This window comes from Lepisosteus platostomus, chromosome 16, assembly GCF_059453375.1.
Source record: "Lepisosteus platostomus isolate fLepPlt1 chromosome 16, fLepPlt1.hap1, whole genome shotgun sequence".
NCBI lineage: Eukaryota > Metazoa > Chordata > Actinopteri > Semionotiformes > Lepisosteidae > Lepisosteus > Lepisosteus platostomus.
Window position 1 is genome coordinate 1,701,798 of NC_142626.1, and position 21,767 is coordinate 1,723,564.

The 21,767-nt window shown below is 53.0% G+C and overlaps 2 protein-coding genes across 5 annotated transcripts in view; one reads left to right on the top strand and one right to left on the bottom strand.

The window, feature by feature from the left end:
* Positions 1-5,406, top strand: part of plcb3 (phospholipase C, beta 3 (phosphatidylinositol-specific)) — a 41,812-nt gene extending 36,406 nt beyond the window's left edge. For 2 of the 3 annotated variants that reach the window (XM_088609045.1, XM_088609044.1), the window contains exons 30-33: positions 31-120; positions 414-471; positions 1,281-1,367; positions 1,707-5,406. In XM_088609045.1, coding sequence (XP_088465171.1) covers positions 31-120; positions 414-471; positions 1,281-1,367; positions 1,707-2,000 — 529 coding nt within the window. In that variant the 3' untranslated portion in view covers positions 2,001-5,406. The remainder of the gene's footprint in view (positions 1-30; positions 121-413; positions 472-1,280; positions 1,368-1,706) is intronic. The other variant, XR_015927741.1, reaches the window with a different exon arrangement.
* A 6,188-nt stretch (positions 5,407-11,594) lies between these two features.
* The window catches only part of LOC148646652 (sodium/calcium exchanger 1-like), a 45,451-nt gene continuing 35,278 nt past the window's right edge, over positions 11,595-21,767 (bottom strand). For both annotated transcript variants that reach the window (XM_088609048.1, XM_088609047.1), the window contains 5 exons: positions 21,324-21,430; positions 21,027-21,151; positions 19,012-19,111; positions 17,590-17,862; positions 11,595-16,757 (listed from right to left, as the gene is read on the bottom strand). In XM_088609048.1, coding sequence (XP_088465174.1) covers positions 16,378-16,757; positions 17,590-17,862; positions 19,012-19,111; positions 21,027-21,151; positions 21,324-21,430 — 985 coding nt within the window. In that variant the 3' untranslated portion in view covers positions 11,595-16,377. The remainder of the gene's footprint in view (positions 16,758-17,589; positions 17,863-19,011; positions 19,112-21,026; positions 21,152-21,323; positions 21,431-21,767) is intronic.

Sequence of the window (21,767 nt, forward strand, 5' to 3'; positions counted from 1 at the left end):
AAACGCCCGCGGCTTGTTCCTGCCGCCCAGGGAGAAGAAGGAGCTGCAGAAGATCATGGATCGCAAGAGGCTGGACAGCATCACCGAGGCCAAGACCAAGGGCCGCGAGAAGGCCGAAGTGTGAGTGACCGTGCCCGCTCTCCCAGGGGTCTGCTCCGTCGGCGCCGCCGGTCGGATTCCCGTTGAGCAGCGGTCTGATCCGCTCCAGGTTTTACTGTGCTTTAATCGGAACGCAGCCCGAGGGCAGCGTTATTTGAACATGGTTGGCTTCTTGTGCGACTGTACTCGTGTGGGTGCTAGGCTTGACGCACAGAATGACACCCAGGCCAACTGGGAAAACCCGCAGTGGATCAGGCAGCTGTGTGGTGGGGTGCTGAGCCGTTGACTTGTGCATTTCCGTGTCTCCTGGGCAGGGAGCTGAATGAGATCAACCGCAGGCACATCATGGAGACGGTGGCACATATCCGCAAGGTGAGTCGGCAGTCGCCCGGATGAGAGAGGGGGGGAGTCCAGTCCCATCCAGTCCCATCCAGTCCAGGTTTTACCAGCTGCTGTCATGCCTGGGGTTTGTCCCAGAACACGACTGCGGGCTGTTTCGTGCGTGTTGGACCCGAGCGAAGGTCACACGCAGTTGCACACGTGCTGTCACGGTAACATTTCTGTAGGGGTGCGGGAGGTGATAAGACCTGGAGTGGATTAGGCTGCTGTGCAGTAGGAGTATCAAGTCCATCCATCCCTTATTTAACTGCTTTTCCCAGTTCCAGCGGGCAGAAGGCGGGTTACACCCTGGACGAGACACCAGTCCATCACAGGACACACGCTCTCACACACACACACACACACACACACACACACACACACACACACACCCACCCACCCTGGACGGGACACCAGTCCATCACAGGACACACACACACGCTGACACACACCCTGGACGGGACACCAGTCCATCACAGGACACACACACACGCACGCACACTCAGACCAGGCCCAGTTTTCCAAGAAGCCCATTCACCCCCCAGCATGTCTCTGGACTGTGGGAGGAAACTGGAGCACCTGAGGACAACCCACACAAACCCAGGGAGAACATGCAGACTCCGCGCAGATAGGTCTGGAATCGAACCCGGGGCCCCAGCGATGTGCGGCGGCAGTACTCACCACTGTGCCAAGAAAATGAATTGTGCAGGTGGCAACAGTGCAGGATACAAAGACAATGCTGGAAACTCTGGTGAGGGCGATGATGATGATGGTGATGATGGGTCTCTCGGCCTCTGTTCCAGCTGGAAGAAGCCCAGAAGAGGAGGCAGGAGGCTCTGCTCCGACAGCACCAGGAGATCCTGCAGCAGATCGACGAGGAGCTGCCCCAGGTGAGTCCAACCTGCCTGCGATGAGCCCCAACCCGAGCTTGGGCTGCGCAGCTCGGTCCTGCTTCCCGCTGCCCAGAGGGGGGCGCTGCAGTTCAGCAGAGGTTCAGCCTAGTCTTAAAAACAGCTGCAAATTTGGCGGCCCTGGAGGCAGAAAATGAAGACCTGGTATGGATTCGTTTTGCCTCCTCCTGCCCGTCCAAAGAGCTGTTGTGATTCTCTGTCTGTTCCGGCTCTCAAACGCTGCGGTACAATCCGGTACCCAAGCCTTGAGCGGCCCGGGTGAACGTGCCCGGCGGCGTGATCCGCGGTGGTCTGGAAGGCTGTGGTCCTCTCCCGCAGAGGCAGTCGGACCTGGAGCAGGAGCTGGCGCTGGAGCTGCAGGGCCTGCCCGAGGAGATCTGCCGGCACCTGCAGGAGCAGCAGGAGGCCAGGGGCGCCCGCCAGGAGGGCCCCCTCAGCCGGACGTCCAGCGACAGCCCGGGCTCCGGCCCGCCGTCCAATCACAGCACGCCGCCCGTCACGCCCAACCGGAGCTGGGCAGGGGGGCGGAGCCTGGACAATAGCACCGCCTCCTTGGCCTCCTCCTCCTCCGGGACCCCCGTGATGTCGGAGGCGGAGCTGACGGCCTCATAGCCTCTCCCGAACCCCCGCCTGCAGATCCAGATTCTCCCGCAGCCCCCCACCTTCACATAGGAAAGGAACGTTTTTATTCGCCTTTTCCCCCCTCCCCCGAATTGGATCTTTTGGCCTGGAGAGGACTGGCCGGGCAGGTGGAGACGATCGTCCACCTGCAGGCAGTGTTTTTAATAGGCAGAGCTATTTTCCCTTTTTAGTTTTTCGTGCGGTTTAGTGTATTTGAACTCCCCACCCCACCCCCGCGCAGACGGGCTTTTTATTTTTAAACCTCTCTCGTCCTTTTTAGTTTTCGTTTTGTCTCTTTGCGTCTCCTCGATCCGGACAAGCTGCGGCACCTCCTGAAGCTCAACCTGAAACGTCTGCAGGCAGGATGTCCTCGTAAACCTTCATGTAGTACAGGCGCTGGCTGTCCGGTTCGCCCCCCCCCCCCCCCCGCTGACTGGACACTCAGCCCAGGGGAGCAGCGATATCGGGGGTCCCCCCCACACAAACACACAGGACCCTGGGGGGTCCACTGGTACCGCAGTCTTGCTGCTCCTCAGGGCCCGCGACCCCAGATGTGAATCTGTCGCTGGTAGAGACCGCACCCCACGGGCTGAGCCCTCCAACTCCCGTTCGATCTTCTGCGTCAGGCCCTGCGGCGAGTTCATGCGGAAGGCGGGGACAGGGCGGTACGATTTGTGGTGGGGGGGGGGCGCTGCACTCTCTCGGGGGGCTTTTTTCAGGGTGGGACCAGCTGACCAGAACCATCCAGCGTCCTATTTTGGGGGGGGGGCGCAGGAGATCCGGACTAAGTCCTGCTGCACAGGCCTCTCCAGGCTAACCTGGGTGCGAACCGCTGTCGAGTCTCGACGATACTGCGCGCGCGGTGCAGCGGGTTAAGACCCGGAATGGATCACACAGCTGTGCAGTGGGAGTCTGAGCGTGCCGTCCCTGCCTGTGCGCCATCTGGGAAGGTTCCTGCACTGCGGCTGCTAACTGGAGGCAGTAGGAGGGGCTGGGGGTGGGAATCTGTTGCTGAGTGTAGTAACTCCGCTTGGCCACCAGAGGTCGCCCACGTATCTGAAGAAGCACACCTGGCGTGAAAGGAATATCTGCCCTCAGTCAGGCTCTCATCGAGGCTTAAGACAAGCCCCGGACTCGGAGGGCCCGGGTTTTTCGGCTGCCGGGAGGGACGTGGGACCCGGGGCTGGGGGGGTGTGGGGGCCTGCGAGAGGCGCCTGAGTCGAAGTCCGGCTCGAATCCGGGCAGGAGGGATCCATCCGAGGAGCGGCCCGGCTGGGGCCTCTCAGGTAAGGACGGGCTGTTCTGGGCTGCGCCGGGAGATTCCCTCTCGCGGGGAGATTCCCGTCTTCCGGTCCGCCGGAGCGACCCCTCCTTTCTCTCCTTCCTTTTCGAAGGCACGAAGAGGAGACGGAGGTGCACGGGTGTGAGCCCCGGTTTCTCTTCTCTTCCGCCCCCGAAGCTGGGCGCGAAGCAGCCGGGGGGAGAGACCCGGAAATGCAGAGGCGGGAGCAGCGCTGGGGGGACAAATTCTGGATCGGTTCCTCGCGATCCCTGCTCCCGGAAGCCCGGGGTGGATCAGGCTGCAGTTCGCCGGGAGTCCGGCTGGCGACACTGTAAAACCTGGAGTGGATCAGACTGCTGCGCGGCGGGGAATCTGGCCACTTGACCTTGAATGCTGTAAAGGGGAGGGTAAACCGAGGGCGTCGGACCCGGATCCCGGAGGGTCCCGGTCTCTCCTGGGTTTTGATCCAGCCGAGCTCTGGTACGTGGCGGGCCTGGTTAATGAGCTGCTTGATTGCGATGCTTCAGACAAGGCCGGGCTGATGCCTGAGCAACAGTAGTTAATGAAGAGGGGGGTGTGCCCATCAGCTGTAAAAGACCTCGAGGAAGATGCTAGAAGCGTCCAATTAGGACAGTAACGAGCTTAATTGGGTAACCGACGACTCGGCAAAACCCGGAAGGGACCAGGCCGCCGGGGGGGGTGGGGGCGCGGGTCCGAGCGCCCCGCTGTAAACGGTACGGCGCCCCCTGTCTGTGCTCTGCTGTGCGAGCTGGGGTCCCACGGACCGGCCTGAGGGACGCTGGCGGCCCATGAGATGGGGAGGCCCGTGGGATGAGATTCCGGTCCGGTCCGGTCCGGGGGAGCTCCAGCTTCTGGACTGCGTTGTAAATGTTGAACACCTGACATGTTGTATATTTTTTTGATGATGGGATGCTTTCCTTGGGTTTATCGTCCTGATTTGTGTTTTTAAAAAGAAATTCTGCTACTGAGTTGGGGGAGGGGAGGGAGGCTTTGCGGTGGTTGGTGTTCGGACCCGGTACGCTCGGGTTTCGTTTTTACTTTAGGGAAATCGGTGTAATGGTGAGAATGTATTTTAATTTTTTTTTTTTTAAAGTAGACGTAACTCTTTTTTTTAAAAGGAAAAAGAAAACGGACTAAAGGGAAGAGTCTCCTGCTGTACGGAAATAAGTCTCCGTCTGAATCCGGACCCTTTCTGGCCCGCGTCTCCCAGTATATCGGAAGCGGATCTTGTAACTTATTGCACTTTTGACTCCTCGCTCGGTCCCTCCGCCTCTCCTCGTGTCCGTGCCGGGGCACGGCTCCTGACGTTCAGCTCCGGATTTGCAGTGGGATGAGTTTCTGGGCATCTCCTCCTGTAGGGCACTGCTAGGGTGGGTGGGGAGGGTGGGAGGGGATTCCCAGAATCCCAGAATCCTGTCTCTGTGGGCTTCCCACAGTGCGCTTGGCTTTTTATTCTGTGATAGGTACAGACAGGCACAGAAAGCCACTCCAGGTGGCTGCAACCGGTACAGACAGGCACAGAAAGCCACTCCAGGTGGCTGCGACCGGTACAGTCAGGCACAGAAAGCCACTCCAGGTGGCTGCGACCGGTACAGACAGGCACAGAAAGCCACTCCAGTGTTGTGGCAACAGGGCATACTCATGAGCTGAAACCACTAACACCAACCACTAATTGACCCTGTTTATCCAGCAGCTCGTTTGCGTGTTGTCCGGCTCTGACCAAGATGGAGGCTGGAGCTCGTGCTACAGCCCTCCCTTGAGTTTATCTTGGAGCTTCTCTCCCAACTCCTGTTGCGAAGTCCGGAATCAATTAAAACAATTAGGTGTAACGAGGGATAGAGGAGACTGTGATTCCAGAGTAATCCCGGGAAGGGCGTTCCGCTCCCGAGTCACCTCCACGCTGCAGGCCTGGGGTTGAACGCCAGCGAGACTGGGAATCCTCCTTCCGCGATCCGGCGGACGATTCCGTATCCCCGGATGCCAGGGAGCCCCGAGTCGAAAGGGAATTGTTCTGGATGTACCTAATCTTGTTTTTCCCTCTTGTTGAACAATATGACTTTGTAAATGCAATAAAGACGGAGGTTTTCGTTTTGAGACGGTGTGGCTGTGCCGCGTTTTCGATTTCCTGGCGGCTCTGTGGGAATCCCGGAGCAGGGGGGTGGCCCAGCACCGGAGCAGGCGGGAGCAGCTCCCCTGCGCCCCCGGACTGGATAAGGGATGGAGATTGAAAACGTTGTGACACGCAGCCATTTCTTCAGGGCTGCCTGAACTACGCAGCTAAATTTCCCACCCGGCTCCAGGGGCGGTCTGCCTCTTCCTCAGTCTTTCCCGAAATGCGCGTTCCCTCGGTTTTCCAAACAGACACACTGGGAGTTCTCTGTACCCCCCCCACCCCCTTTTCCTAAGCAGGAGCTGGTCTGAGGATTGGGGTTAAAATCCGGCCGCTTGCCTAAACAGTGGGGAGGAGGGGGTTCCCCCAAAGTGTAGGGGATAACCGAGGCGCTTGACCTCAAACCACGCTCCACCTAGTGGATAACACTTCAACATGATTAATAAGCAAATTATGGCAAGCCACTTAAAACATTTAAATCTTGACCTTTTAGTCCTAAATTCATAACTTATCTTGTGGAAGCTCCTGATGTTTTATTTTATTACTGCGAGAGTGAGAGAAAGGGATTAAAGAAGAAAAAGAAGTTAAATATCAGACGTTTAGCATCGGATACGAACAACACGTGCTCAGTTCAGAACGGCCTGTCGAGCCCCGGTTACGCTGTAATAAGGCGTTGATATAGGAGGACAATTTGGCCGCTGTTGATTAAAATGCAGTTAATTGTGCATGAATCTGCTTTGCAGATTATAAAATATTTATCAAAGGGATGTGCAGTTTATAATGCTAGCTGCTGCTGTTCAGCAATACATCAGGAAAAGGGGTATAAATAATGAAGACAATAAACAATTGATTCTATAATTGAGTTCTTTATTGATGATAACATTAAAACAACGTCGGGTACCCAGTAGTACATCACCCTTAGCAATGATGGATATTCCTGAAGGCAGTTATATTTCACTTATTCAGCTTTTATTAATGGTTCCTTTACGGTTAACTGTGTTTGTTGGGCACTTATAAAGTGGGTTTATGACATTTACAGGCCCTGTTCGCTTCAAGTGTATCATCCTTCACCCTGTGTTGCCAGCAGCTACATCACGCTGAAGCTCCCCACTGGCAGCCCACTGGAGCCCAGCAGGTGTGAGCCTGGCCAGTACCTGGAGGGGAGACTCCTGGGAGAGCTGAGGCTGCTGCTGGAAGAGGTGTTAGTGGGGCCAGCAGGGGGCGCTCACCCTGCGGTCTGTGTGGGTCCTGATGCCCCAGTATAGTGACGGGGGACACTAGACTGTAAACAGGCGCCGTCCTTCGGATGAGACGTCAAGCCGAGGTCCTGACTCTCTGTGGTCATTAAAAACCCCAGGGCGTTTCTCGAGAAGAGTAGGGGTGTTACCCCAGTGTCCTGGCCAAATTCCCCCCTGGCCTTCACCCATCATGGCCTCCTAATAACCCCCCTCTCTGAACTGGCTCCATCACTCTGCTCTCCTCCCCACTGAGAGCTGGGGTGTGGGGAGCGGACTGGCGCCTCATCCAGGTGGGGGTACACACTGCTGGGGGTGGAGGGGATCCCCATGACCTGTAAAAAGCTTTCAGTGGTGTGTCCAGAAAGGCTCTATATAAGTGTAAGATTATTATTATTTTATTACTGTTAGTTACTCAACGTCTTATTTCAGCAGGTCAGGTAACGTCAGTTTCCTGTATGTAGAAAGACTTATACAGTATTTTCCCCGCACACGCACACACGTCATGAGATCGAGGACACAATCTCATGTCCTCACTTCGGTCCTGAACCCCCCTCGCGGGCGCGGGCGCCCGGCTGCGGCAGGAAGTGAGCGCACGGCGGCCACCGGAACTCGCGCTCGGTAGGGCGGGGTTTGTATGTTGCCCCGCCCACGTGCGTCAGGCTTGAGCTCAGTATCGACTCTTCCAGAAGGCGCGGCGGTGCTCGAGAGACCCTAACCGGCGGGCTGGTGCGGTAAGTTCACCCCCTGAAACGGGTCTCCCCCTCAACAGACAACACGTCGACTCGGGGGGGGTCTTTCTTGCCGGGAAGGACGCCTGAACGGCGGAAAGGTCTGGAAGAAAGCGGGCTGTTCGTCTGAGAGCCGGGGTCCGACTCTCTGGCCCCTCCCCCCTTTCTCGTGCTGCGTTTTGAAAACGACGCCGCTTCCAGCGCCGCGTGCCGCGCGTTTCCCCACAAGCCTCTGCGCGGACGTTACAGACTTCCGGTCGTCCCAGAAGTGGCGATGAACTGTTAGTATCTGGTGCTCCGAGCCGGGATGCTCTGAAACCCAGTGGATTCTGTTCCACGGGGGGGAATAAAACAAAACATTTTCGTGCCACGGGTGACATTTTCAGTGTTAAGGGTATTAAAACAACTGCACATCGCGTGTGGCGTCGATAGGATAAGGTGAAGTACACCTGGATCACCCGAAAAACGTGTAACGGGAAGCCAAAATAAGTTATGTGTGAGCATTTATGCTACAGCTGTACTAGAAGATCTTGTAACGTGTATCTTCTGAAAGAACTCTCCATACATACCTCATATATATGTTGCAGGAAGACCAGGTTTATATATCTCCGATGTACTTGATGGTGGACCAGCACCAGGAAACCTATATGCCTGAGATCGTGTACACTACCTGGGCCAGAACACAATCTTCCTTTTTAGAGAAGAACCTCCCTCAAAGACGCTTCTCCTTCCAAATCCCATTCATTTGTGGAATCTGGTCTGTCGGACCTCTGCTCCTCCAGTGTTATTACACCTGAGAGCCCGTGGGCTGAGCTGAAGGGGGCCGTCCACAAGGACATCAGGCACAGCGGAAGTGTCCCATGTCCCTCCCTGTGTGCTCTCCAGCCTTACGGCGAAAGGCTTTGTGCTGTTGTCCGTGCCAGGGGAGGTTTCTTGAAACCATAACTTTGGTATATTATTAAGAAAAAATAGTATTATCGATTTAAAAACATTTGTATTGGAATAAAATCCTCTTATTTCCCATTTTGGCGGAGGAGGGGCATAAAATATAGCTCTATATCCGTGCTATTTATTTTATGTCTTTTCTTTTTTTGGTTCATTTATTTCCCAGTGGTGCCAGTATACGTTGTCTTAAATAAGGCACAGAAGTGTTCTGGCACAAGGTATGCAGATTTTCTGGTATATGTCCCAGTTCTGGTGTGAGGTATATATCTTTTCTGGTATAGGTGCAAGTATAGGTTTGGTATATAAACTATATACAGGCGATCTGCTGTAAGGTGCATCATTTTCTGGTATAAGCATATAGTATATGTAGTATAACATAGGATTTCCTATATAAACTATGTAGGTATTCTGGTATAGGTATATAGTTTTTATTATAGTTCAGGCGGGTAGCTGCGTCAGCCTGCGTATTCTGCAAAGGAACAAGTAATAGGTTTGTTCCATGCTGAAAAGGGAAGAGAGAAATCACAACGTTTTTATTATATTATAATACGTTTTATTAGGTATAAAGTGTTTCTGTTTTTCGGTTAAGGTTCAGTTAAGGTATAACTGTATTCTTGAATTGGCATGTAGGTTTTCTCGTACAAGGTGTAGTGGTTATCTGTTGCAGGTGTGAAGGTTTGCTGGAATAAGGTACAGTGTATATTTTTCTGGAATGGGTATATCTGTTTTCACTATATAAGCTGTATCTGTGTTCTGGTATAGCTCTGTGGGTTTCTTTATATAAGGTACATTCTAGTATACGTACTGTATATAGGTTTTCTGAAAGCTATCCAAAGCATATAGGTGCTCTGATAAGGTATGTAGGCGTATAGTTTTTCTTTTATAAGGTATATAGCTGTTCTAGTATATTGGCTCTTGCATAAGGTATTGTACATAGGTGTTTTGGTATAAGGGATGTCTACTGTATGTTCTGATAAATATATAGGTTGTCTTATTTAAGCTAAATTGGTGAATGTCTGGAACTGAAATACAAGTGTTTTTGTGTAGGTCTATAATCTGGGATTGCATATATAAGGGACAGAAGTTTTCTGGTTTAAATATATTGGTTTTGTGGTGCAAGACATATAGGTGTTCCGATATGGTGTATAGGTTTTCTTATATAAGGTACATAGCTGTTCTGGTATAGTTCTACAGATTTTTAAATATACAGTAAGGTATAGTACATAGGTGTTTTAGCAGAACACAGACGTACCTTATACCACATGTATATAGGTTGTCTTATTTAAGCGAAATTGGTGAGTGTCTGGAACAGATATACAAGTGTTCTTGTGCAGGTATATAGTGTGGGATTGCATATATAGGGGAGAGACGTTTTCTGGTGTAAGGCATATAGGTGTTCTGGTATGGTATGTGGGTGTGGAGGTTTTCTGTAGGCATTCTGGTATTGGAACGGTGTATAGGGGTTGTGGGATACGGTCTGTAGGTGTTCGTGAATTCAGTCGGGCTCAGGGGAGCTGTCCTGGTACCACACTGTCTTTCCACCTGGGCTCGGGGCCAGCCAGCAGGCCCCTCTGGCCCTCGCGTCCTGTGCCGAGTCCCCCAAACCCCAGGGGTGCAGCTGTCTCCTTCCTGCTCCTGGAAGCTCACCCCGCCCTCGCCTTGGTCCCACAGGGTCCCGCCTGTGTGGAGCTCTCTGCTCGTGTAGGTTATGTTTTTTGGGGTCTTTTTTTATTTTATTTTTTTTATATATATGTTTTGAAAGATGTTCTTGACTCTCAGACACCTTCGAAAGAGGGATTGTGTCACGCTAGAGTTCAGAGCAGGGACAGGCGGCTCCAGTCCACGAGCACTGCAGTGCCCTTTGGTTTTGGGGCAGTACTGGGATAAAATGTTCAATTCCTAATTAGTCACTAGTTGAAAAGTAGCTCTAAACCTGCAGGAATCTGGCTCTTAAGGACTGGAGCTGCCCATTCCCTACAGAAGCCCATATAAAGAGTAACACCGTACACACACACAGTACTGTAGGCACAGTCTCATACAGGCTTCCACACCTCCATAGTCACTTAGCTGTACACACCCCCACTCACCCACTGACTGCCTGGGAGAAGCAGACAGGAAGAGAAACACTGGGCAGCTCCTGCAGTGACCCCAGGATGAACTGGACTCGGGGATACCTGTCCACCACGCACTTTCTGTTCAGATCACCTCTGCACTGAGATCAGTCGACCCCCAGAATCTGGGCTGCTCCCCTGTTCAACTGGCCAGCCTCCAGCTCTGTCCCACTGGGATTGTCCCCCCCCCTCCCCACTGGGTCCCCCTGATCACAGGAAGGGATTTTCTTTATTGAAGAAATGTGCAGCAAAACTGTCCCTCTGCATTAAAAAAAAAAAAAAAAAATTATTGCTGGGGATTAATTCCAGATTTCGGTACCCAGAACCACCTTGGATTCACGCACAGGGAAGAACGCTCTGCGATTCCTGTTCGCTGTGGATCTTGTCTGGCAGAACTTGTCCTTTATTTTGTCTCCGTAATGCAGATCCTGCATGATCGGCCCAGGAGAATTCCTAGGTCCTTCAGGAGATTTCCTGGTATCCACAATAACCCGGCTAGCAAAAATCCTACGGGGTTTGTTTTGAGTTTGAATTCCCCATGAGGGCGGGTGGAGCAGTGATGCCTGGCAGCGCTGGGGCCCTGGGTTCAATTCCAGACCCCCTGCTGCTGTCTGTGTGGAGTTTGCATGTTCTCCCTGAGTTCATGTGGGTTTCCTCCCTCAATCCAGACAGAGTGGTGGCTTAACTGGCACTAGTGTGAGTGTGTGTCTGTGTGTGCCCTGCAGTGGACTGGTGTCCTGTCCAGGCTGTACCCTGTCCAGAAAGAGTCTGGCTGCCCTGTGACCCTGTCCTGGATAAATCACCTTGAAAGTGGAGGGATGGATGGTGTGGTTCTAGAAGGGAATTCTGTAGGATTTCAGAGAGGGAATTGGGGGCAGGGGTTCAGAAAATTCTTAATACAGAATCTTAAACGTAATCAGTACTCCTTCTCGTACCGAAATCTCCTCGTGAGGAAAATCTGTTGCTGTTTCTTTAGTGTTGAGAGTGATGAAAATCCAGAGCCCTGTCCAGGTGCGCAGCACACTAACGCAGTTATTCACATGACCACACAATACGACTGGAAGAAACCGCAAGAACTTTACTGTGATAGAGATGGAATTTTTCGATGGAAACGGGGAGGGGGACAGTGAGCTGAGACATGATCGGTCCCTTTTTCATTTTATTTTTTTTCGGGGGGGGGGGAGGGTAACGTAGGTGTCGCCTGTGTCACAGTGAGCAGAAAAACTCAGAGAAGATTTTTTTTTTAAAAAAGAATGGAAGAGGGAGAGCTGGAGAGAGTGGGGATGAAGAGAAACAGGAAATAGACAGGAGAGGGGGGGAAGGGGGGAGAGAGAGAGAAGGGAGAGCAGGTGAGGCAAAGAGGTAGAAACAGAGTAACAGGAGGAAGCACATACCAATAAAGACACAAGGTTCCCCAGCATCCAGAGAGATACACAGTTAGGAAGCAGTAACACAGTGAGAGATACACAGAAACAATCAGGCTTACAGGTCTGGTCAACTAGACATCGGTCACATAACACTGTAATGACAACAGCAAGGGCTAACTGCACCTACAGTGTGTACTGTACAACAGGCAACATGCAGAGGAAAGAAAGGTCTTTTATTTCAACATTTATTTTTTTATGCATCATTTCTTTTTTTTTTCTTAAAAGATTTTAAATAAAATTAGTCTTATTCGAGAAAAATAATTAAACATTTTTTTTTCTCCCACCTTTCTGTTTTTTTTTTTTTTGCTCTTACGCAGCAGAATCTGTAAACACGGTACAGGTATTTCAAAACGAAAAAGAAAAAAAAAGTACAAAACCATAAAAACAAAATCCGCCCGAGAGATGAGGTCAGCCGTCCAGCCTTCCCTAAGGCATGTCCATCATTCAGGTGATGATCGGTCAATTATGACGATATTCAGAACAGGATTAGCTGCCCATCACATCATTTGATGCGTTATTGGCTGAGGCGGCACTAAAGGGCTTGTCGTCATGTTATTCAGGCTATGATTGGCTCATCTAAATGTCACTCACACCACTACAGGCTGATTTTGACATAATTCAAGCATCCATTTAGTAGTATTTGTTTAGGTTTAGGGGGACAATATTCTACCTTTTTCTTGAGTCCTAGCTATTAATATTGCTCAGAGGAACTGTAGTGGAAAATCTAAGTTTGGGGGTGATTCTTGGACAGGGCTTTCTGTCTGTCAAACACCTTGGAGTCGACCTCTGCAAACCGCAGCACTGGTGAACCGCACAGTTAAGAGTGCCCCCCCCAGTGCATGTAGCGGCAGCACATACCGCCACAAGCAGGATTCTGCACTGATGCCAGTGAACCTTTCCTTTTGGCAAAGACTGAACAGAGACTTGCAACGGGGGAACGAGCTGTCCAGTCCAGCTGGGGGGGGGGATACAGGCACCTGCCCAGCGCGATTGTGTTAAAAATCAGGAAGACATTTCCACAAGCTCCCCCAGCGCAACACACAAGGGTCACGGGAGAAGAACGGAAGAGGAAGAGTCGGGCAGAAAGGGAAACATTCTGTACAAGCTGCTTGATGGAGCTGGTTTCTTTCTAGAAGTCTCTTCTTGTTAACATTAAAAATATCCAAATATCCAAACTTAAAACACACAGAGACCCAGAGAGCATACTCCTACAACACTGTGGTGGACACTGAGCTCTGGGGTGTAGTGAGACAGGGGGCACCGAGACTGGGGTCCCCCCACACACACACACAGCACCCTGGGGGGGTCACCCACCTACTGGACAGAGACGGAGGACACTGAGCCCTGGGATGCAGTGAGAGTGGAGACACGCCGGGGGGGTAGTAATGCTTCTGGTCTCCACCAGGGGGTGCCCTCGAGTTAGCAGTGACCAGCATAGCCAACAGTGGCACCTTCTGTCCTCCGGCGTGTGGGCTTCGTCTGGCGCGCAGCACAGCGGCCTCGCTCCATACAGGAGCCAAGAGCCCCGGCTGGCTGGCGGCCAGCAAGCCCATCCCGTTAAAACCCCGCTGATCCCGGCAACGGTAACCACCAGCTGCCGGATTTACCCAGCTGCGGGGAGGAGGAGGAGGGGGGGGGGGGTTTAATACCTGTGGGTACTGGAGAAGCATCAGTGGGAAGGCAGAGTGCAGCACAGCACAGCCCCTGGAACGGGACACGCCGGCAAAGCGCGGAAAAACCCCTGGAAGACTCCGGCACAACTGCCATCCTTCCGGGCCCCTGTGTGTGTGCGGGCCGGGATGCTTCGCTGCGGACCAGATGGGCAGGACCAGTCTGAGGGGCAGAGTGACAATGACTCGGAACAGGAGGATTTATTTTAAGCGCCAGCTATTAGGCTGCATATTAGTCACTTATGGGTGACGTGTCTGGGTACAAGCCTTAAAAATAACCGACAAAGCCTTGTATGGTGTCGAGAGCTTGGCAAGAGCTCGTTAAAGTTTCAAATTAATGTCGGATTGTGGCCTTCGAGCTGCCGGGGAAAGAGACTGCTCTATCTTGAAGGGACCCCCCCCCCCGGTGAGGACACACCCCCTACCCCCTCCCTCTTTACCGACACCTCGACAACCAGAACAATGCCTCCCTCCTGGATACCGTCTCCTAGCAACGCGACGCAAGGGCTAAAAATAGAGGCCTGCGCAGTGCACACCAGGGGGCATGTGTGAAGGTATGGGCTATATACAGCAGGGCCAGGTCTGCCCGTCTCTGCGCACTGCAGCCCCCAGGAAGAAATCCGTCTGTCTGGCTACCTCCTGAGCAGAATCAATCTGTCTCTGTAGGTACCAAGAAATCAGGCTAAACCTCAAAACAACGAGACTTACACATAAAGAGCTACACATCTCTGTACCTTATCTAGCCGTCTCCCTAGGAACCAGTATTTCCACCTCTGAAAGGCATGAACACTGAAAGCAGCGCCATTTTGCTGGATTTTTAACGTCTCTCAGTAGAGATGTAGTCGGAAGACATGTACAGACTGGACCTGAACCACCGGACCAGCTGTCCCCCTGGTCTAACAAGACTGGCCCTGAACCACTGGACCAGCTGTCCCCCTGGTCTAACAGGACTGGCCCTGAATCACTGGACCAGCTGTCCTCCTGGTGTAACAGGACTGGACCTGAACCACCGGACCAGCTGTCCCCCTGCTCTAACAAGACCGGACCTGAACCACTGGACCAGCCGTCCTCCTGGTGTAACAAGACTGGCCCTGAACCACTGGACCAGCTGTCCTCCTGGTGTAACAAGACTGGCCCTGAACCACTGGACCAGCTGTCCTCCTGGTGTAACAAGACTGGCCCTGAACCACTGGACCAGCTGTCCTCCTGGTGTAACAAGACTGGCCCTGAACCACTGGACCAGCTGTCCTCCTGGTGTAACAAGACTGGCCCTGAACCACTGGACCAGCTGTCCTCCTGGTGTAACAAGACTGGCCCTGAACCACTGGACCAGCTGTCCTCCTGGTGTAACAAGACTGGCCCTGAACCACTGGACCAGCTGTCCCCCTGGTCTAACAAGACCGGACCTGAACCACTGGACCAGCTGTCCTCCTGGTCTACCAAGCCTGATAACTTGTGGCATCAGTGCAGAATTTTCCCTCAACAAGTGTCGGTTTGTCTCCGCGGGGTCTGCTGACCGTTAGTTTGCCAGGGTATCCCTCTCGATCCGCAGTTTCCGAAACAGACCGAAGAGGGCGGGGGTTCGTCCAGCCTGTCCCCGGGGAGCAGAGCCGCGGTGCTTTCTCACGGGTTGCACTGGGCGAAGTGGAATCCCAACCTACAATCAGTATAACAATAAGAATAATAAAAAAACGAACACAGGAAAGAAATGAAAATGGTGAAACGCAATGTCGTTTCTCCTTCCGCTTGAGTTCCCGTCCTTCTCCGATACAGATAAATTAAGAAACCCGGTTCAGAGAGAGGTGATCGGGTCCCCGGTACGGGTAACTGTTCAGGGGAGCCAAAGAGGAAGGCGAGGAGGAAGAGAGCCTGTCCAGTTCGTTCATGCCTCCTCACAAGAGTCCAGTGCTGCACACAGGCCAGCAGCAGGACAGGGATAGGTAGATATATATATACAGACATACATCTGGAAATGTGTCCTCATTCTCCAGCTTCCCATCGCTGTCGTGTCTCCGAGGGTCTGTTCCGGGCCGGTGAGCTCCAGTATGATCAGGATGAGAGCACGAACACAAATGAAAAACTCTTTTAAAAATGGAACAGACCAATGGAGATCACAGAGGAGGGCAGGGGGGGGGGACTCCTCTCTCCTCGGGCGCCTAGGACACATTCAATTCCATTTATTTTTAATATAGCGCCTTTCCCAACAAGGTGCCCCAAACACGAGACTGTAAACTGTAAGTGGGGCCTATAGCGTGTAATATGCAGCGAGGACACGCCCGGCGCATGCGTGTGGGAGTGATGCCGTGCGTTAAGAGTGTGTGTACGCAGAAGGGTGCCCATGTGTCGGTGCCTTGCTTTCGTTCGTGTACAGGGAACGCGTACGCGACTGCTTGCACTTCCGAGAGGGGTCTGCCCCCCACCTGCCCTTCCTCTGACAACGGACAGCGCCACCCGGTGGTCGGATCATGTAGCTGCGTGTTCTCGTGCTTCCTTGCGCCTACTCCTCCCACCTGGCGCCGATGCTCGCCTCCCCCGGCTCAAGGCGCACTCCCAGGTGCGGGGGGTGGAGGAAAAAGAGAGTGAGAAGGGGAGAGGAGGAAGAGAGGGGGGGGGATGGATGGAGAGGAGGCAGGAGTATAAGGGAAGGAGGGGACAGGGGAGTAGGAGGGAGGGTAAAGTGGGGGGGGGGGGGACACGCAGTATGACTGTGTAGAGGGGGTGTCTGCCAAGCCATGCAGGGGGAAGGGGGGGTCCTTTCCCCCTTTTCTTCTTCCCGTTCATTTTTGATTTGTCCCTTCCCGTCTCTCCGTCCCTCTCTCGCTCTGTCTGTCCCCGCTCAGAAGCCCTGGATGTGGCAGTAGGCCTCCAGCGAGGCCAGCAGGATGTAGAGCAGCCACAGGAAGAGGAAGAGGAGGGTGGTGAGCAGCTTGGCAGTCCGCGGCCCCCCCAGCTCGCCCCCCGCCACGCTCGCCCGCCGCCGGTACATCAGCACGGTGACGTTGACGAAGGCGAAGATGGTGAAGAGCGTGACGGTGAAGGCCAGCGAGCCCGGGTCCACCCGGAAGTCCTTCCCCTGGGCGCGCCAGTAGACGGCGGCGATGGTCCACGCCACGCCGATGCCCAGGAAGACGTTCACCGCGTTGCTGCCCGTGACGTTGCCGATGGAGGCGTCGGCGTACTGGTCCTGGATAGCTGCCACTTTACTGGCAAAGGTGTCTGAGGAGAGAGAGAGAGGAAGAGAGAGTGTTCATACACCAGGGAGAGAGGGGGGGAGGGGGGTTGTTAATACACTGGAGAGAGGGGCTAATAGGGTTAAAACATGGGAGAGAGAGAGGGGTTAATACACTGGAGACAGAAGGGTAAATAGGGGTTAAGAGATGGGAGAGGGGTTAATACACTGGAGACAGAGAGAAGGGTTAATAGGAGTTAAAACATGGGAGAGGGGTTAATACACTGGAGAGAGGGGCTAATAGGGTTAAAACATGGGAGAGAGAGGGATTAATACACTGGAGACAGGGAAGTGCTAATACACTGGAGAGAGACGGAGAGAGGGGTTAATACACTGGAGAGAGGGGTTAATACACTGGAGAGAGATGGAGAGAGGGGTTAATACACTGGAGAGAGATGGAGAGAGGGGTTAATACACTGGAGAGAGGGGTTAATACACTGGAGAGAGGGGTTAATACACTGGAGAGAGATGGAGAGAGGGGTTAATACACTGGAGAGAGATGGAGAGAAGGGTTAATACACTGGAGAGAGACGGAGAGAGGGGTTAATACACTGGAGAGAGACGGAGAGGGGTTAATACACTGGAGAGAGACGGAGAGAGGGGTTAATACACTGGAGAGAGACGGAGAGAGGGGTTAATACACTGGAGAGAGATGGAGAGAGGGGTTAATACACTGGAGAGAGATGGAGAGAAGGGTTAATACACTGGAGAGAGACGGAGAGAGGGGTTAATACACTGGAGAGAGACGGAGAGAGGGGTTAATACACTGGAGAGAGACGGAGAGAGGGGTTAATACACTGGACAGGCAGGTGGACTGACCTGGCACAGAGGTGCCCAGCGCCACGAACACCACGGCCGTGACCGAGTCCTTCAGCCCCACGGTGCAGCCGAAGTGCGAGGCCAAGTCGCCGGTGACGGCCGTCAGCACGCCGATCAGCGAGATGGACACCAGGAAGCAGGCCCAGCCGTTCCAGTACTCCGTGGGCGGCACGAAGGCGAACAGCACCTTCCAGAAGACGGTCAGGAAGTGCATGATGTAGTCGAAGCAGGAGGGCAGGCGCTCCTCCCCGCTCTCCTCCTCGTCGTCGTCCCCTGGGGGCAGGGCGGGCAGACAGGACATCGTGAGCGCAGCCCGGCACCCTAGCCGATTTCGCCAGCCCTCGCGGGAGACGCACCGGGATAAACGATACGCGGACGAGATGAGACAGCCACGGGTCACAGCCACTATACTTGGATTGTCCGACAGATCCAATGCAGCAATAACGTACTGTATACTGTAGTCTGATCAATAGATCCACGATAGTCCCGATATAGAGTCAGGTCCCCAGGTCATAAAGTCACAATATATAAATCTGCTCAATAGATCCACAATAGTCACAATACAGAGTCGGATCTAAAGTTAATAGACACAATACACAGTCAGATCCGTACAAAGTACTGCCACTATACAGTCTGATAGATCCACAGTTAATACAGTCACAACAAACTGATCAATAAATGAACAGTTAAAAGTCACAACAGAGACGGATCCAAATAGCCGTAATAGAGTCAGACCCACGGAAAATGTACTGTCACCATACAGTCGGATAGATCCACAGTTAACAGAGTCACACAGCAGTCTGATCAATAAATCCACAGTTAATCGGCAGAATAAATGGATCCACAGAAAATCACCATACAGTCCAAGAGAAGCAGAGTTAACTGAGAGAACAGGATGGAGAGCAAGCTGGGGTGTGCAAAAAGACAAATTCCTAATGCAAGAAATTGTATATGGCCAATAAAGTGATCTTATCTTGTGAAACAGAAGACGATGAGCAAATGATGTGCTTCTGTGGCTTGGGGGAAAGGGGGGGGGTTGGTTGGGCAGAAGGAGACACTGGTGCCAGGCGCAAGGGCAGAAGGGGCACTCGCACACTCTTCGGGTGGGGGCTCGCTCTGGGCGATGGCGTCTCTCGCAGCTGCGTCCTGCCCGCTGGGCTGACACGGAGATCTCGGAGCCACCTGACACCTGGCAGCGACGCCGGCACGCCCCTTCCTGACTGACTGAGCCGTGTGGCAGCGCACTGCACCCAGACAGGGAGTGTGCGCGAGTGTGTGTGTGTGTTGGGGGGGGGGCTAATAACACACATTTCCTGTCATCTCGCTGCTTTATGCTCCATTCAACACGGGTGAAATGGACAAATGAACCACAGAAGAGAGCAAATGAAATTAATTTGTAGCTGAGTGAAGGGGGGGGCTCACCGGCGCTGACGGTCACCGCGCTAACGAACTGCTCCCTCCAGCTGCTGCTGCCCACAACCAGAGCCAGATTCGTCTTCTTAATCAGCTTATCCACCGTGCTCTGAAGACAAGGACGGAGCTGTTATTACACCGTGCTCATGGCTACTAGACTGTGTGTGTGTGTGTGCAGTGTTGATGTGGTCTACACTGTGTCAGTGCAGTGTTGATGTGGTCTACACTGTGTCAGTGCAGTGTTGATGTGGTCTACACTGTGTCAGTGCAGTGTTGATGTGGTCTACACTGTGTGTGTGCAGTGTTGATGTGGTCTACACTGTGTCAGTGCAGTGTTGATGTGGTCTACAGTGTGTGTGAGCAGTGTTGATGTGGTCTACACTGTGTCAGTGCAGTGTTGATGTGGTCTACACTGTGTCAGTGCAGTGTTGATGTGGTCTACACTGTGTCAGTGCAGTGTGTGTGGTCTACACTGTGTGTGTGCAGTGTTGATGTGGTCTACACTGTGTCAGTGCAGTGTTGATGTGGTCTACAGTGTGTGTGAGCAGTGTTGATGTGGTCTACACTGTGTCAGTGCAGTGTGTGTGTGGTCTACACTGTGTCAGTGCAGTGTGTGTGTGGTCTACACTGTGTCAGTGCAGTGTTGATGTGGTCTACACTGTGTCAGTGCAGTGTGTGTGTGGTCTACACTGTGTCAGTGCAGTGTTGATGTGGTCTACACTGTGTCAGTGCAGTGTTGATGTGGTCTACACTGTGTCAGTGCAGTGTTGATGAGGTCTACACTGTGTGTGTGCAGTGTTGATGTGGTCTACACTGTGTCAGTGCAGTGTTGATGTGGTCTACACTGTGTCAGTGCAGTGTTGATGTGGTCTACACTGTGTCAGTGCAGTGTGTGTGTGGTCTACACTGTGTCAGTGCAGTGTGTGTGTGGTCTACACTGTGTCAGTGCAGTGTTGATGGGGTCTACACTGTGTCAGTGCAGTGTTGATGTGGTCTACACTGTGTCAGTGCAGTGTTGATGTGGTCTACACTGTGTCAGTGCAGTGTGTGTGGTCTACACTGTGTCAGTGCAGTGTGTGTGTGGTCTACACTGTGTCAGTGCAGTGTTGATGTGGTCTACACTGTGTCAGTGCAGTGTGTGTGGTCTACACTGTGTCAGTGCAGTGTGTGTGTGGTCTACACTGTGTCAGTGCAGTGTTGATGTGGTCTACACTGTGTCAGTGCAGTGTGTGTGGTCTACACTGTGTCAGTGCAGTGTGTGTGGTCTACACTGTGTCAGTGCAGTGTTGATGTGGTCTACAGTGTGTGTGAGCAGTGTTGATGTGGTCTACACTGTGTCAGTGCAGTGTTGATGTGGTCTACACTGTGTCAGTGCAGTGTGTGTGTGGTCTACACTGTGTCAGTGCAGTGTGTGTGTGGTCTACACTGTGTCAGTGCAGTGTTGATGTGGTCTACACTGTGTCAGTGCAGTGTGTGTGTGGTCTACACTGTGTCAGTGCAGTGTTGATGTGGTCTACACTGTGTCAGTGCAGTGTTGATGTGGTCTACACTGTGTCAGTGCAGTGTGTGTGGTCTACACTGTGTCAGTGCAGTGTTGATGTGGTCTACACTGTGTCAGTGCAGTGTTGATGTGGTCTACACTGTGTCAGTGCAGTGTTGATGTGGTCTACACTGTGTCAGTGCAGTGTGTGTGGTCTACACTGTGTCAGTGCAGTGTGTGTGTGGTCTACACTGTGTCAGTGCAGTGTGTGTGTGGTCTACACTGTGTCAGTGCAGTGTGTGTGTGCAGTGTTGATGAGGTCTACACTGTGTCAGTGCAGTGTGTGTGTGTGGTCTACACTGTGTCAGTGCAGTGTGTGTGTGTGTGGTCTACACTGTCAGTGCAGTGTGTGTGTGTGCAGTGTTGATGAGGTCTACACTGTCAGTGTGCAGTTTTGATGTTGTACATCAAGCATGTTGGACACTGTTCAGTTCTTTATCTGGGACCAGTGCTGTGAGTAACTGGGCCCAGCAGACTGAGGTACCTTGAATTCGTACGACTCCTCGATGATGACCTCCAGGCGGGTGTGCTCCCCCAAACTGGGGCACCCCATCTTCGCCACCTCCTCCTCCTCGACCCCCACAGCAGGGCGATTCTCGTTCGAGTCGCCTGAAAGGAAGAGGGTGAAGAGAAACAGAAGAGGGAGGGTGGATGAGAAGGAGGAGTGGAAGACAGGCAGAGAGGGAAAGGAAGAGGAGGAGGAGGAGTGAGGGAGAGTGGGAGAGATGGAGGGGAGGAGGGGAACAGGAACACCCTCACTGCTCCTCTCGGTCATTCTCACCATGTTTCTGGCCGATTTCCACCAACACCGGCTCTCCCAGCTCGATGGTGAAGGTCTTGTTCTTCTCGTACTCTTCGTCGTCGATGATCTTCACCTCGATCACCTTCCTGCCCAGAGAGGGGACAAGAACAGGAGACAGGTCACGCACGAGGGGTCCCTTCGGCAGCTTCAGGCCCATTGATCCCCAGATCTCACCCAGCATCTTCCTGAAAGAGACCAGGATGTTCATTTCCACAGCATGGCCGGCCAGTTGCTCCAGACCCCCAACAGCCTTTGTGTAAAGGCGCACTTTCCCATAGTTTCCACTTGTGCCACGGCGTGGCCTGTGTCTCACTGCGGGTTCTGAAGAAGTGAGCAGGGCTGGTTTAGGGGATTCGGAGGGGTCCTGCAGCAGCGCTGGCTGGCTTTGTGATGGTCCAAGAGAGCCCACACCTGAAGGGGTTA